The sequence below is a fragment of the Bombus pascuorum genome, chromosome 16 (assembly GCF_905332965.1).
Source record: "Bombus pascuorum chromosome 16, iyBomPasc1.1, whole genome shotgun sequence".
Classification (NCBI taxonomy): Eukaryota; Metazoa; Arthropoda; class Insecta; order Hymenoptera; family Apidae; genus Bombus; species Bombus pascuorum.
This window is the reverse complement of record NC_083503.1, coordinates 212,267-230,152: the sequence shown is the minus strand read 5'-3', so window position 1 is coordinate 230,152 and position 17,886 is coordinate 212,267. Positions and strand designations below refer to the sequence as shown.

The 17,886-nt window shown below is 28.2% G+C and overlaps 2 protein-coding genes across 5 annotated transcripts; one reads left to right on the top strand and one right to left on the bottom strand.

Moving 5' to 3' along the window:
* Nucleotides 1-52: 52 nt before the first annotated feature.
* On the bottom strand, nt 53-11,938 carry LOC132915066 (uncharacterized). Of its 4 annotated transcripts, XM_060974698.1 has the most exons (19): nt 11,271-11,938; nt 10,453-10,735; nt 10,172-10,259; nt 9,760-9,982; nt 8,753-8,939; nt 8,390-8,611; nt 8,117-8,266; nt 7,553-7,901; nt 6,780-6,910; nt 6,367-6,621; nt 5,997-6,252; nt 5,676-5,900; nt 5,272-5,419; nt 4,995-5,165; nt 4,778-4,910; nt 4,414-4,688; nt 4,214-4,330; nt 3,875-4,000; nt 53-2,961 (listed from the first exon to the last, which is right to left on the bottom strand). In XM_060974698.1, exons 3-19 carry the CDS (start codon nt 10,230-10,232, stop codon nt 2,481-2,483), a joined length of 3,510 nt encoding a protein of 1,169 aa, XP_060830681.1. In that variant the 5' UTR covers nt 10,233-10,259; nt 10,453-10,735; nt 11,271-11,938; the 3' UTR covers nt 53-2,480. The 4 variants fall into 4 exon arrangements, 3 of the variants coding, with proteins under 3 accessions (XP_060830681.1, XP_060830680.1, XP_060830682.1); XM_060974697.1 differs by lacking the exon at nt 11,271-11,938 and having other exon boundaries at nt 10,453-10,829; XM_060974699.1 differs by lacking the exon at nt 11,271-11,938 and having other exon boundaries at nt 7,790-7,901; nt 10,453-10,829.
* A 1,139-nt stretch (nt 11,939-13,077) lies between these two features.
* LOC132915069 (SCY1-like protein 2) lies at nt 13,078-16,303 on the top strand. The gene is made up of 3 exons (XM_060974706.1): nt 13,078-15,152; nt 15,245-15,626; nt 15,750-16,303. Exons 1-3 carry the CDS (start codon nt 13,463-13,465, stop codon nt 16,213-16,215), a joined length of 2,538 nt encoding a protein of 845 aa, XP_060830689.1. The 5' UTR covers nt 13,078-13,462; the 3' UTR covers nt 16,216-16,303.
* Nucleotides 16,304-17,886: the final 1,583 nt, after the last annotated feature.

The following is a 17,886-nucleotide window of genomic DNA, read 5'->3' as shown; positions in this document are numbered from 1 at the left end:
AATGTAATTAAAAAAGGCAAAAGATTTAGATAAAAAGATTTATTTACTAATACTCGGTCAAATATTCTTTTAATTTATTTAATTTTGCTATTTAATCGTGACACATAAAACGTATTTTTCAAATGTATGCATAGAATGTTTACAATAAAAATTATAATAAAGTACAGTAAAATTTGATACAAAATGTTTGTCGAATGTATTATCCGATAAATCTTATTCTTTGTTTCGGTTACAGTATTAATTATATACATTAATTTATATGCTATTACTTGATTAAAAATTTTTACATCATTACAGCGCGTAGCATAACGTACTAATTGACTCGAAATAGAAGATGAGAAAACTAAAAATTAATCATCCGATGACTAGTGCTTTGCAAGAAATCAATAATAAATAGAAATTAATTTACGTAGAATGTAATTTAAAATTAGTGATTAAAAATTAACATTAGTTGAATGTATATACACGTTGAAAATGATAATTACTAATTTAACGTCATATAAATATTAATTTTAAATATTATAAATATGTATATGTACGTTTCTAAAAATATATAATCTTTTAAATATCGATATCCTTTCATCGTATATGTATGATAAAAACTAGTATCTACATATATTTTCATGTAACATATGGCAAACTTATTTCTCAAATACATCGTCGAATTACATTACTTTTGTATTTCATATTTGATAATTTACTTTACCATTTATATACAAAGAGAACAATAAAAATATTGCTAGTGAATTATTAATCAACGTGACAATATTATTTTAATTGTAATCAGGCAAGATGAAATTGACTGCTTCAGATGACGTTGTGGGTGAAGTCATGAATTATAGTGTTCGTTGTTCCAAAGTAGTCAATTTTTTCCTCATACAATTTTTCGTATTACAAAAGGTATACACAGGCGTCTTAGGATATTAAAGTAACCGAGGTACACGAAACATCCTGTATTAATTAACAATACATATATCCTTTTCTAGAAAAGTAAATGAGACCTAAATTAATGCTTGAAATAAGTAATATAAGTGATATAGAAATCAGCTCCTATAAAATATATTACAGCTTTACACATGATTTCTGTTACGAGTTATTTGAAGAAGAAAAATTGATATACATCAGTTATATAAGAATATACATTTACTCACGGCTATCTTTCGTTAGCCGTATCATTCTTATGCATGATATATATATTTTCAGATACATTTTATATTTTATACAATTACATAGCAAAATAGTAAATCTTAGAGTAACCGTACTGCGCCATATAATTTGTACTATACCAATGATTAAATAATGAGAATTATTATATACAATTGCACATAATCATGTTAAAGTGGTTAACGATTTTAAAAATATCGAAGATCTGATTCCAAAAACTAGAAATTAGTCTCCCTTATTGCATTCAATTCCATGTTTATTACTTGAAATTTACTTTTGGATATTTTTGTTGGAAATATGAGATCTCTTAGACCTTATGCCTTTTTTTTGATAAAGTTTCACAGACTTATGTTTTTTGATTCCCGATAAATCGTACAAGTTCAAAATCGAAATAAAGAAAGAAGAAGAACAAAAATTTGAACTTTACAAACATTTTTAAATTTAAAATAAAGATCTAATTATTCATCTATAAAAAAAATCTTTTTAGTTCAACATATGAGCGTGATAATATTATAGTAATATATTTCAAAATGCAACTCGAAGATTTCCGCATAATATGACCTTATTATCTCTACTACCTCATGGCAGTGAGCCATTAGTATTCAACGATCGAGCTAGTAAATGCCGCTACGTAGCATTTTATAATCGTCCCTTTATATCAAGACTTCTTAAACTATAGATCGCAACCCCATATGAGATCGTGTAACAGAATTACGGGTGAAATTTATCGTGAAAATTTTCGAGATTGTGAATGCGAAAAGTTTAAGAAGCACTGCTTTAGGCTCATAAATAGATTGCCTATTCCTTTTTACATATTCCCTCTAAATTTAATAGCCGTATCTTTATAATTGACGAAGTTACAGTAAATTTTGTAAATCGATATGAATCGTTCGGTAGCAGAGTCAAAGTAGTTAAATATAGTTTTTCTCTTTGTTCTTTTTTTCATTGTCTGTTCATTTAGATCGCCACTAACTATTATATCAGTTAGCCGTTATAACATTAATTATTACATCAAAATCCAAATTCTATTAGAGATAAAAAAAAGCCTCGACAATCAACTCTTGATTATATCTTGAGAGACATTAATGTTCTTTGTTACAAGTTTAACAATTTTCTAAAATCATTACTTTGTAATAACAAGAAATATAATTATATTTAAAGAAATAATATTAAGGTATTTAAAATACCATTAAATACCATTAAATAATCAAATGTTCGCGTGCTATTAAGCTAGCGAATGATATAAACGAAAACGTTTAACTAAAAAAATTATAGAAATTATAGTAGAAACGAATAAGGATAATTTTATAAAATTTCTAGTCGATATATTCATCGTCATCATCGTCAACAAATTTAATATTTTGATCATAAAAAGACCCCTGCTTTAGGCAAAATGTTTCTATACCATAATCTGGATTTTGAACATTTAAAGAAGCATCAATATCTCTGCTATTTAATTTTCGTACTTGAGAAAAGCTTTTTAAAGGGCTCCCTGATAATTCTGTCATAGGAATATTTACTGTGTCCTTTATGTTTGTAATTGACTGACTGCACTCCATTAACTCTTTATATTTACAAGACATGTTTGTTATATCCTCGTCTTGATTGTTGGGAATTTTTTTTTGATTACAATTTTGCTTTATCTTTGAAAGATCTTTTTGTAAAATTCTGTTTGGCGTAGAACATAGTTTTCCTTTATTATTTTCATCGTTATTCAGCATATTTATAGGGCTTCCAAGAAGGCTTTTAGAAGAGTTCGATTCTTCGCTTGATTCTTCATCTTTGCCTAGACGAACCCTACGACGAGCAAAGGACATTAATATAGAAACGACTATTTTAAAAATAATTTAAGTGATATGAAATATTTGAAAATGTATATTCTACTCTTCTTAGTTATTATGCATCATCATAACATATGAATACAGCAAATCCCTCGTGTCAGTTTTTTTAATTATCCGGCTTTCACGAGTTACTTTGATCCACATATGGATTAGTGGAACAGAAAAATTATTATAATGTTAAATATGTTCGTAAACGAAAGAAATAGAATTGAAAAATTATGAAATATAATAAAAAATAATATATATTTATGCATTTACAAAATATTTAAAGGCGTAAAAATATATAGAATGTATAATAAGTGAAAGAGACATAAGAAATGATGTAAGATCTATAAAAAAAAATCAGTCAGTATTTAAAGTTAACAACTTTCGATGACTATAAGTGATTTGAGTAGTATCAAGGGTCATAAGGATCTATACATAGTATAGAGCTTCGTTCAGGGCCGTACGATGTCGACTCAGAAACAGTTTTTCCTTCGCTACAAGTTTCTTCCTAAGGAAACCTTAACCTTATGTCCCCTTGTAAAGTTATAATACTAATTATAATAAGTTATAATAAAGGGATTATACTCACCGAGGGGAGTAAAAAATGTCTGATCAGCATTCATACATATATTGGGGTAGGTCCTAAAGTCAATCCTTTCAATGTCGATGAAGCGAAATGGTCGAAATTATCGCGAATTCAATCAAGCATAGTAAATAAATGTAATGCAACTTAAGGCAATGATCGAACGCGAAATCGAAAAATTTTACATTGAAAGGATTGATTCTAGGATTTACATATGTTTATTAGACATATTTTACTTATCTTTAATAATCCCTTTAATACCACCCATAGTTATATAAATTACGTACTATTACGGACTTACCTCCGGTTTGAAATAACACAGTATTGTTTATGCTCAAGGATACCAGATACAGATTCCATGCTTACTTTAATACTAGAATCTTCTAGAAGTTTTTGGACAGGAAGTAATTTTTCAAACGTTCTTGTTCTGAAAGTTTCAGAGATTTCACACCTAATTAATTTCCATAATCCAAATTTTAGCAATAGCTTTTCTCTTTTTTTCTTTTTAGAAATATTTTTCATTATTAATATAAGACTAGCTAAACAGTTTTATAATTTAATGCATAAAACTAACCCATAAAAATATTATATCTGTAAGTCATTTGCAAAGTAATAATAGATATATGTTTTTAATATTTACCCTTGTTCCAATTCAAATCCAAAATCTTCAAAACTAGAAAGTTTCATTCTTCTATATTCGGAAGGTGTTAATGCAGCACCTTCAGTCTCAAGAGCCAAAATAGAATTTCTCTTGCTTCTGTTGATAAACAATTTTATATAATTATGTAATTAATAATATTACTGCTAAATTAAAAAAAAAAAAAAAAGATTACTAGTTACCCTAAGAGAAGATCTTCTGTGTCTAGATGTAAATCCTCGATTGGTGGGATCCAAACTAAAAAAGCAGGATCCATTCCTAAGTAAGATCCTGGAACAGCACTAGCATTTGCTACATTGTAATCATAATAATCCAGTTCGAGTTCTGAATCAGGATTTGTTAGACTAAATTCTGATCCTGGGCCTTGTAGAAGTTTTTCACGATTTCTTCTTTCCTTTGTTTCTTTCCCACTTACTAAAATTGATGGACTTGAAATAACACTTTCAGGTGAAGATTCCTATGTGTTAAGAAAGATACAAAACAATGAACATTACTCATATAATTTTTCTTTAAATTTTATAATTTCTTAGATAAAGAAATATTTACTTTTCCTTCTGAATAAATAATATCATTATTTTGATAAATTTTTGAGATGCTATTACTTTTATTATCTTTTAAGTTACCGTTTTCCATTTTTGATTCTTTCTCTTCTGAACCATCATAATCTATTGTTTGTAACCTATATAACATATCAATAATATTGTAATTAAATTGCAATCTTTTAAATCTCCGTTATATCAAATAAAATACACAATAAACTCACTTTACGGGATAAGCATATTTAACTTCTGGTTTATGATACACAAGAATACTGGAAGCTGATAATAATTTATCACAGTTTGACTTTATTGATGTGATTGTTTTGTCAGAAGAACTTTCCAATGTGCTATTTAATTTTAATGTACTAGAACTCAATGTAGATTCATCCTTGCACCTACATTGAGAATATATGTATATAATAATAGAATTCAAAATTGATCTTTTTTATTGTGGAACAGTTTTTACGATTTTCTAGAATTTTAAAATAATATTATTCTTACCCTGTTAAGGTTTCAATACTATGGTAGTGATCTTCTGTATTACTTAAAGTCTCCTTTGGAGCAGATTTTGTGGTTGTTTCTATCATAGAGATAACTTCGGAAATGATTGTACTTGTAGATAGAAATTTTGATCGATCAGGCATTAGTTCTGATTCCAAAAAAAAAAAAAAAAAAAAAAAAAAAGAATTTGGTTAAGATTATAGGTACGAAACAGTATTATTCTAGTAGTTATGAAAATTATTCGTTTTATATGATAAGAATAGTGCAATTCTTATTATAATCATGAAAAAGAAGAAAACGATAAACAAAGAAAGTAATAAACATTAATGTGAAATTAATATTAATAAAATATTCAATAATTTTATCAAATAACTAAATATTAAAAAATGTCATAATATTGATACCTGAAACATCATTGAGACTGTCCAAATCCTCAGCAATACGATACTTTCTATACTTTATAATAAATTGTAACGTCAAGAAAATAGAAACTATAAATATGAGTATCAATAGCAAGGCAGTTGCTAAATGTGCTGGTTTCCAGAAGATCCATTCTTCTTCAACGTTCGTTGAATTTGTTTCAAAAGGCACAGTGGTGGTGGTTCTATTCCTTTTTAGATACTTTTTATCTATAAAGACGAGGTGTTTCAATTAAAAAACTATTTTTATATAGTCTACGTTTTAAATTACTATGAAAAACATGATTCAGTAATAATTATTTTTACCTAGTACAGCTGCATGGGCAAGAAAACCACCGATACAAGCATCTCCTGATGCTACAAGTTCATCACTAAAAAATTCCAGTAATAAATTTTGCCCAGAGCTGACGAGTGTTTTCACAGTAAATTGCATTTTATCATATGTAACGTCGATTAAGAGATCTGCATTTAAGGAATTCCCATCCCGAACACGAAAATACTGCCCCGGGCAAGGAAATTGTAATTGATCTAAATGTAATCCAATTATAAAATCCGCCTGCGCCTAGACAAATTAAATCAGACTGTAGACTATTGATGTTGTTATCTTCGGTAATAATTTATTATTTATTTGGCATTTTATTGATTATTTATTTTCTTATTAGTTATTTAGTATTACTTGCAAAAGCCAGAATGATCGGCCAGGGCAAGCTTGAGTATTAGCTCCAAGGATTTTCCTGAAAGGTTGATGCTTTAATACAATACGACATCCACATCGACACTGTAATCCAATGTTAGCTACAACTTCCGGCTTTGTTGCAGCTAAAACTGCACTATCGCATATCGAATTCTGAATTCGATTATGCCATTCTTCATTTTTAGAGGATGCTTCCCAAAATATTTTGCCACAGAATTCAGTTTCTATTGCCTTTCCCTATCATTTGATAAATAAATTTTAACTTTAGTGATATTGTCATCGTTATTAAGAAATTGATCATACGTGTATAATAATTATTTATTTGGATTTCGAATCAACCATGTAATTTTACTAACAACATTAATTGAATTTTGCATTAGTAAAAAAATATTTACCTGGCAAAATCTTGCTCCGTATTTCGGAGGTGGAGTATCACAAAAGCGATATCGATTTCGAATTCCTCCAAAACACGAGCTACTGCATGGGCTCCATGAACTCCAAGGTCCCCAACCAGCAGCATCACTTTCTAGATAGAGCAATATTGAGCAAAAATGAAGTATTAATGTTTCAAATATATATATAATAAATACAATACATAATAAATACAATAGAATAGAAATTAAAATGCATTATAATGTATGTTTTCAGAACTTTCTACATAACTTCGACAATCTTAATTACTCATTTAGTTGTCATGATAAAAAATCATTAAGCTATGCGAGTGAATATCATCTCAAGGAAACATCTTCTGATATTTTAATAATAATAATAATAATAATAATAAACGTTTTTTAAACGAAATAACCTATTTTATCCTTTATTATTATAATGATGAGATTAAAACGCGTTCAAGCATGTGCCATACTATGACCTTGAAATGATCGAGACTGGACCGAGAACTTGCCAAGTAAATGACTGAGGTGGAAGCTCAGAGAAAATGAATTGCAGAAACAAAATCATACTATTTATTATTTTAACGCGTGCTCAATGTTCCGATAACGGCAGCAGATATAACAATGCAGGTATTCGCAACGCTTGTAAAAGCATACTTTCGGGTACAATAAACAGAATTGGGCATGCATTTTTGTGAAACATCCTGCATATGTACGTAGAGATAGATATAATGTTAATATCATGAATACATGAATTGTGAAAAGTTTGAATGTACCTTGGAGAGGGAAGGTGGGTATGCAGGACATATTAACGTCCCCCATAGCACCTGTGACCGCCTGGCTAACATAGACGAAACAATATTCGACAAATTTTTCTGTGAAAAGATCACAATCGAAAGCCAAGGAATGCTTGCCAGGTATTGATCTAGATTCGGTAATATAATGAAGACTGGAGGGTGAAGCAACGGAAGTAACATCAGCTTTCAAACGACCATAAACGCGAACACGATCACCTTCTAGTCGACACGCAGGATATTCGAAAAGGACGGCTACACCTCCTGACCCTTCACAAGGATATATCGATCTTGCATGAACCGTAAGTTTAAATTCTTCAGACCATTTCACCTGTAATTCAAACGTAAAGTAAATAGAAATTTATAGCTAAATATTTATATACATTATTGTTTCTAATATGTTATTTATTAATGTACTGTTAATACGAGTCACGAAAATTTTTCGTTATTTTCTATTATTGTTTGAAAGATTTTATTAATAAAATAAATAAATAAATAAGTAAATAATTGGCTTGGAATAAAAATAAAAACATTTGTGCTAATTACCTTAAAGTACACGCTAGTATTTGGTGCTGTAGGATTGGTATTCGAAGCTTTTAATCTTACAGCATAATTGCCAGGTAACCCGAGCAATTCACATCGGAAAAAAATAGTCTTTGTTGGTAAAAAATCTCTTATTTCTTCATAATATAATATCTGAAAATATAGCAGGAAATTTACAAATAACATAACAACTGTTTTAGAGATAATTAATTTTTAAAGATTAAAATGCAAATAGAAATAGGTAAAAACAAAGTTGTAGAAAGATCGTTCATTTACTTGAATATAAGTATTATTCTGCAAATAACAAGCAGTTACACTAGATCCGCAATATATTAATTGTAGGATGTAAACAGCTACAGGAACATTATCAGATGGACTGCAGTTTACTCCATTGTATCTTATTGTGGCTTTGACAGGCTTATCCGGGTAAGTAGAAATTTGCTGAGATTCTAAGAAGATTGTTGGTAGTGGCCACTTTACATCTAATATTTTACTTGTCTACGAGCATAAATATGTCTCATTACCATTTTAATGCAAATATGCTACCATCATATTATAGAATATGTAATAAAAAGTACATTAAATATTAACGATATTATAGAGAAAATTCTATAAGTATAAACGAGAAGGAATAACAACCTGATGAAGAGTGGCAACAGGCACTGTTGAATTTTCATACTTATATTCCACTCGTAGAACGTAAACACCGCCACGAGTAAAATACCCGCAGGGAATGATGATTGAAATGGTTTCATTTCCCGAAGGCAATTGTTCCAGTTGAATTTCACCTATTAATTCTGATATGTCTTCAAAAAGGTACAGTACTCTATGAACAATATAAACAGCATGTAACGGTTAGTTTGTAGATCGTACAGTCAAAGGGTAATCGTTTGAAACATTAAAATATTCGATCACTTCTAGAAACTCGTTATGTATATATACATTGTAGAAAAGATTTTGGGCTTTCATTAGTACTGTAACGAGACACGAGTAACGTCATTATCTTGGTAAAATTTGAAACGGATCTGAAAATATACGTGGAGAGTTGGGAAATTCAACGATTCTCTGAAAATAAATTATGTGATACAGAAATTAATCTGTATACGGGGGTGTATTATGACATTACGGGGGTGTGGGATCTACTCTAGGAGTAGACAGAAGGCACGAAAACAACGAGACAAGTTCATACGAACATGTGTTCTATCTGACTTTCTTTCAAATTTATAGACATTTTTGTGTTCCGCGATAATCCGCAACTGGTTACCTTCATAGGAGGTGCTCGAAACGGCTATATTGTGTTCTCGGCTCGCACAGGCCAAAGATAGCCATTTCGAGCATCTTCTATGAAGGGGCACACGTTCGTATTTCTATATCATATTCTATTTTCACTGTTCTTATGCCTCTTGTCCATTCCTGGTGGTAGGTCCGACATATTATCATACATCCTGCATACTTGTATATTTTCTGGCTGGTTTCAAAAATTTTGCTATTATAAAAATGATAGCCCTGTCTCATTACAGTGCTAATGAAATTTCAAAAAAATGTCATAGAACGTATTCATGAAAAAATTCTATAGTAACTTGTCGAATATTTTACATACTAACAGTAATTATCAATAGCTCGCAATAAGGCGCAAACTAGCTTACCTCAGTAGAAAAAATTGATTAGAAATCACTTCAAGTGATTTCGAATCTGCATTTTCTTCTTCTTCTTCTTTGAATCCATATTTGTACTTTGTTTTTTCTAACGTTTCAGTCGATTTTCTAACAGATATTGTAAGGTCTCCCGAAAGAGCGACGTGAGAAGAAGGAGAATCAATTTTCAATGCAACAAACTCATCTTCTTCCTTTATCATTGATCTAGTAATATCTAAATTATTTATTTTATTATTATTTATTATTAATTGTCTATTATTTATTAATGATTCGTATTCATATATTATAATGAAGTATATTAAATAAGAATTAAATGGTAGACAACATTTTCATTTTTGTGTATGTATCATGTATCTTTCTGTAACAATTTAAATGTAATTGAAAAGTAATGAAATAAATTTACCGAATTCAAGGAGGATGGTAACTAGTATTCCAAGGAAGAGCCATTTAAATTTCAAATTCATATCCAATTCGTCATCCGTGTTCAATTTCTAAATAACCGCAGACAAGTAAATATAACATTTAAATTTACAAATTGTACAATTATTTTTACTTCGTTACATTAATTTTATAAATATAGTAATATAGTAATCAAATATAAATAATAATTAAAAAAAAGCCAGATATAATTTCTAATGTCACAGTCGATTAATTTTAAAAGCATTGCGATATTTATAAACTTACAATTTTCTGGTTTATCTGGATGCGAACATTCTCCTCGAGAATAATTTTTCTCGCATTGAGAGCAGCAGAGTCATAAATGTGCTGTTGGTGGAGGATGCACCACTGCAATTTGCAGAAATCGATATCGAAGGACTTATGTACACCGCAAACTTTCACTATTCACTTCTCCAACATTTTTTCACCTTCGCAATTTAGGAAAATGCTTGATAGTACGTCGTCTTTATTACCATTAACCATAATGTTAAGCATTAACATCATAATCTATCTTATTTATGTTTCCAAACTAAAACAATAACGATAAGATTAAAGATTCGACAACCATCACGATACAGTTGCATTTTAATAAATAAATTAAAAGAAGAAGTTCAAACATGGATTGTAATTCATGGACAATTCAAATTCAAAGTTACGAAAACATTTTACATTATTTTTTTAGTAAAAATTGCATATTACAGTTTCGATAAAAATCGCGAAAAGTGATATATATATATATATATATATATATATATATATATATATATAGTGATATATATATAACATATAAACAAAATATTCGTTCAGAATCGTTATAGAAAGTACGTACATATCGCAAAATTAAGAAATATCATATTATTTAAATGAACTGTATATAGTAATATAGTATGTATAGTAAATGTAAAATAAGTAAGAAATTGCTACTACTTTGAGACAAAAAAATTATCTTATAAACTGCGAAAATAAGCATTTCCAAAAATGGTAAACAGAAATAAACAGCAAACTATGTATTCGTATCGTATGTATTTTTCAACAAAACATTTATTATATTTCACTATAAACACCTTTTCCTTTTAAATGCTCACACGACGTCCTCATTGATCCAATGAAACAATCATAGACAATAACGTATTAATCGTAAGCAGAAAAAAATCTATAGCAGACAGAATGAAAGAAATGTAAAAGGAATTTTAATAGAGAAAATGTAAGGGTAAAACACGAACGACCCATACGCGGTTCATAAGGCAACTAAACTGTCGGGGTCGACGGCCAGTTCTCTCTCCCTTATTCGTCAGCCCACCCCACTACGAAGGACGTCCTTTAGGGAAAGAACTCTGACAGAATATCGACTTTAATCAATGAAGGGATTATATTGACCTAAAGTCTGCTAAACGAAAGAGTACTGTTTATATTATATTTGCATTATATATACATGCATACACACACACACACACACACACACACACACACACACACACACACACACACACACACACACACACACACACACACACACACACACACACACACACACACACACACACACACACACACATATATATATAGAGCATATTATAGGTGCAATTGGTGTAACGTTAATATGTACCTATTAAAAATGAATTGGCTGTTTATTAAAAAACTTCTGTTTTTATCATTATAGTTTTCATATTCTTTAGTTTCAGCAATTTTCATTGTACTGCATACCTACGTATGTATACATATATCTTAGAAATATGTTAATTCAATAGATATATGCACATAATCAATGTATTATTTACTAATTTCATAATTTAAATAAATATAATCACAGGCAATGAAATTTTAAGTACAAGTATCCCGGATTGTTTAAGGAATAAGCAAGCGATTGCATGCGTTGTCGATGCATACATCTCAATTTTGCGCATTTTTATTATATGGCATAGGTATTCATAACATATAAAAATTTTTAATATTTATCGTATTGTTTACATCCTATGAAAATATTTAATATCTGTATAAATTATCATTTTTCTAAGGATTAATGTAATTTTAAACTATCGGAAAAATGTCATAATGACTATTTTTTAATGTTATTATTTTTTTATTCTGTTATTATTTTAGATTTATAAATCTTGATATCCTAATTATTTTATTTCGAATAAAATTACTATTATCGATAATGTTATTAAAATAAAATTGACTATTATCTTTTACCGCACTCTTGCAGTACGTTGAACTCTTATTACTTTATGGTCTGTTTATCATATAATGACATATCACTTATCTTTAACGATCCAGCAAACATATCAGCAACTAATTTTCCAGAAATCGTCGTCTTATATTATATATCCTCTCTGCAATATGAAATGTATTTTATTAAAAATGTTAATTATTTCATGTATTTATAAATATACTACATACGTACATTAGGTTACTTGTTTATTAACTACTATTATCTATTACGTGTTTTAAAAACAAATATACTTCACACATACATATTATATATACACGTATATACATATATATATATATATATATATATATAATTACTAATTACAATTTAATGATCTCTAAACATTAACGTCTTTTGTTACTTAACTGTAATAATTTCTCAATTTCATTAAATATATACCCTTTTTGCAAACATTTCTTATTTCTTGTTAACAAAAAATAGTGACTTCTAATGTTTTCCATGTTCCTAAATTTAAAACACATAAATATTGTCAATTATGTTTAATTAAAGAATTAACCAGATAATTTTATTTATTCGTTTTATATAACACATTAAAATAAAAAAATACTGAGAAAATTTGATCTAAAATGATAGGAAATATTAAAGGAATTTTTGGAAAGTACTAAATATATTAACATTTACGTGTTTAGGTTGGTAGATAACCATTAAATGAAAACTAGTAAAATACTATGCCGAACTGAAATGATATGTAAAATCAAGACTCATGTCAAGAATTATTATAATACATTTAATATAATAGAATCAACGTTAATTATTGTAATAGATGTATTTTGTGACGCTATTGAATATTCCAAGAAATTACGTTTTGTGTAGCGTAAAACATATATCAATATATAACACATTGGAATGTTGAGAGACAAAATTTATGAAACAGAAAACAAGTCAAATGTCGAAAGAAATAAAAAAATATCGAAAAGTTTCTAATTTAAGTAATTTCATCGTTTATTAAAATTTTTTAAATAAAATATATTAAGCTAATAAATGAATATTTAAAGCTCATACGCACGCAAATTATAAAATAAAATGGATGTGTTTACAAAGTTACGAAACACTGTTAGCAATACAATATCCAATACTGTTCAAAACACTGCTTATGGTTTATCACAATTGTCAAATGTCCTTCCTGGTAATCCAGTGACCAGAGAATTTGAAGTAACTGCTCATATAGCAAGTGCAGGACCATCGTTGCTATGGAAGGTTTACAATGGTTACAAAAAATCTACAAGACAAGAAGCAGCGATATTTGTATTTGAAAAACGTATTTTGGATAAATTTTCCAAAAACGATAAAGAATTAATTTTAGAAACATTGAAAAGAGGTGTCGCGCAATTAACTAAATTACGTCATCCACAAATTTTAACTGTTCAACATCCTTTGGAGGAATCAAGAGATAGCTTAGCATTTGCCACCGAACCTGTATTAGCTAGTCTAGCTAATGTTTTAGGAAACCATAATAATTTACCACAACCATTACCAACAGCGTTAAAGGATTACAAGCTACACGATGTTGAAATTAAATATGGACTTTTACAACTTGGAGAAGGTTTTACATTTTTGCATGGAGATGTTAAATTATTGCACAGAAATCTATGTCCAGAATCTATTGTTGTAAATAGTCATGGAGCGTGGAAAATTTTTGGGTTTGATTTTTGTGCTTTAAATCAAAGCGTTGAAGGTAAACAACCTCAGTGGTCATACGTAGAATATGACATATCAGCTCCATCTATAGCTCAATCAAATTTGGATTATCAAGCACCAGAATGTATTTTGGCAAGTAGCGTTGGTACAGCTAGCGATATATTTTCTTTGGGAATGGTGATATACGTTTTACATTCTCCAAAGAATCTACTTCTTCATGAATCTAACAATGATTTATTGAAATGTAAACAGTTTTTAGAAAATTTTAAAAGTTCAAATATCACAGATAGGTATCTTCCAACTTCAGAGAGCCTTAGAGATACAGTTAAATTGATGTTACATCATAATCCTGAATTAAGACCAGATGCTCATCAGTTTGTAAAGATTGATTACTTTACAGATATAGGTGTCAAAACACTGAATTATTTAGACAAAATTTTCCAATGGGATAACTTACAGAAATCGCAATTTTACAAAGGATTACCTCAACTTTTAAAACAATTACCACATAGAGTTATATTACATAGAGTTCTTCCAGCTTTATACAAGGAATTGTTTAATCCTCCAATGATTCCATTTGTTTTACCTAGTATAATCTATGCAATGGAAACAAGTTCTGTGGAAGAATTTAGAGAATATATTTTACCCAACATTAAATCAGTTTTAACATTAGATGATCCACCACAAATCAGCCTTGTTTTAATGCAACACGCGGATTTGTTATTAAGATTATGTACTACAGAAATAATAAAAACAGATATAGTTCCAATGTTATTACGTGCTTTAGAATCGGAATGGGAACAGTTACAAGAGTTATGTTTATCAGCTTTGCCTAATATTATAACAATGATCGAAGGACCAGTGATTAAAAATGCAATTTTACCTAGAATGAAAAAGATTTGTTTATATGGGAAGGGAAGCCGCAGAAAAAGTCTTGGAGTTAAAGTTAATTGTTTATTATGTCTTGCAAAAATGTTACCGCATTTCGATCGATGGCTTGTCCTTGATCAAGTGTTACCTTTTCTCCAAGAAATTCCACACTCTGGTGAACCTGCAATTCTAATGGCCATCATAGGTATTATATTACATTAAAAATATTGATCTAAAAATAAGAGTTATATAGTTAAAGTTAATATAAATAAAATAAATTAATTCGTTTCTTATCAGGTATTTATAGAATGTTATTAAGCCACAGTAAATTGGGAACAAGTAAAGAAATATTAGCAACAAAGATCTTACCATTTTTATTGCCACTCTGTGTTGAACAAAATTTCAGTCTATCACAATATGAAATTCTGTCAAATCTCGTGACTGAAATGATAAATCGTGTAACATCGGAGCACAAAGAAGCTTTAAAACAGTTAGATGCCATGCGTCGTGAGACCCAACAGTTAGATCAAGAACTTTCAAAAACCTCCACTATGTATAAAAATATTAATTCAAATAATGATGATGTAAATATAATTCCTATAGTTCCTACTCCAAATACAAGTACAAGTTTAAAGTCTCTGCAAATTGAAAACGGATTGACAATAGAAGATAAATTTCGGTTGGTAATAATACAAATTATTATTTATTTTCTATTAATAAAGAGTTAAAAGAATTTCTTTTGTGATTAAAGTATGGTTTTAGAAATGTAAATTTTTTAAATTGGGAATATTTTTATTTACAGATTAGTTCAACAACAAGGAGTGCACCAAAGATTACAATCTCAAACGCTATTAACACCTACAATTGTTCAACCCACAAAACCTCCAGTAAAAGATTTAACTGATACTTTATTGAGATCTAATTTAGATCAACTAAATCTTTCAATGTCATGTTCAAAACCTGATTATTCGTGGAAATCGTCGAATTCAAATCAATATCAGCACTTCAATTTACAAGGAATGAATGTACAATTAAATCAGAAAGGAAATACTTGTGTTCCTAATTCAGTCATTCCTCGAAACAGTATTAATTATTCTATGAATCAAGGAAATGTTACAACTAATAAGTCGGAATTTAATTCAAATCTAAATCCTAATACAAATAATTTTCCTATCAATCAGTTGGAATTTAATTCAAATCTGAATTCCAATTCAGATCAAAAAGTAGAAAAATTTCCATCATATGATGTAATGGATCTACTTAGTTAATGATTTTACGGATGTAATACTGTATTATAATGTTCATTATTACACAGGATAAGGATATTAATAAATTATGGATATTAATCTTTTATTATCCAATTTCTGAAATTTTAAGACAAAAGTATGTATACTTTTATCTAATCTTTTAATATTGAAATGTTTATATTATTATAATATGACATATTGTTATAATAACATATTATTACTCTTATATTATTAATACAATATTATTGAATACAATTCATATTAGGTACATATGCTGAAAGTTATAAAGAATGTATGTACAATTGTTTACAGTATGTAATATATTCCTTTTCATGTAATGCACTGTTCTAAATTACTTATCTTATTATTAACAAAATTTTTACATCATATAGAATTCTGTTAATATTTTAAAAGATGAAAGAAAGTAATACATATTTTTAGAAAGAAGATAATAATATTTGATAAATGTAAACATATGTTAGTAAAAAAACGTACGAACATATGTCCATTACAGAATTTAAAATACGTGTACGTAATTCTTAATGTGTTTTGTAAATATCCAAAATAAATTAAAAATTATTACATCTTAATATAAAATGTTTGTGTATGTGTGTCTGTGTCTCTGTGTCTGTGTCTGTGTCTGTTATATATTCTAAATATAATATTTGAAGCAGCAAAATTAATATTAATGAATTTATATAATACATATATTGTATATATACATATATAGCAAATTTTGATTCCTAGAATTCCTTGTGCTTATAGATCACACCGATAAAATAAACAGCATTGAAGCTAAACTATCGTCAGTTGGAACCGATCAATTATTCGTTTGAATAATGGAGAATAACATTTTGTATAATTTTCATTTTCCTTTAATAGAATTGATTACAATGAATGTTTCTAAAACAAAATTTAAAAAGTTATTTATTTATATAATTATTGTTCTGAATAATCTTCTTTTTTTATTAGTTATTAGTGGGGATAATTTTATAAGCATTTTATTAGCATATAAAATATAGAATACAAATATATAAGTATAATACATATATAATATATAACATGCATATTATTGTACTTTAACGGAAATATAATGTGCAAATACATATATGATTTATTACGCAAATGTGATAAGAGTAATGTAGCATTTATTTTTGATTAACGTAACATAAATTATCTTCTTTAATCGAAATGTTTTAAAATATTAATTGCTAAAATCTTCTTTAATTGGTAGAAATGCGGAGGCATCTTACACCAATGCGCTCCTATATCTAACACGTGAATATACATGCGTATAACACATTCAATAGCAAATCGTAGTATTATTCTCGTTTTTTATGTATTTTCATTATGCATAATTAGTTTTATTTTAATAAAATATATCTGAAACTTAACAATGGATAATCTCACAAGTGACAGATTTTTGTAGGTTTATGTACAATGTGATTTTATAATTTGCAAATAATGAGGTTAAGTATAAAATATAATAATAAAGAACTGTTTATTAGAATTAAAATTAGCACATTTTGTATTTTTTAATTGAATTGTTTACCGCATTATTTAATATTGACAATTAAATTTTTTTTTTTCATTACTATAGCTAATAGTCCAGTGTAAAATATACACGTGCCAAGAATTATCATCAGTAATTTTCATTGAACATACATGTTAATGTAAATAAATAGATTTTTG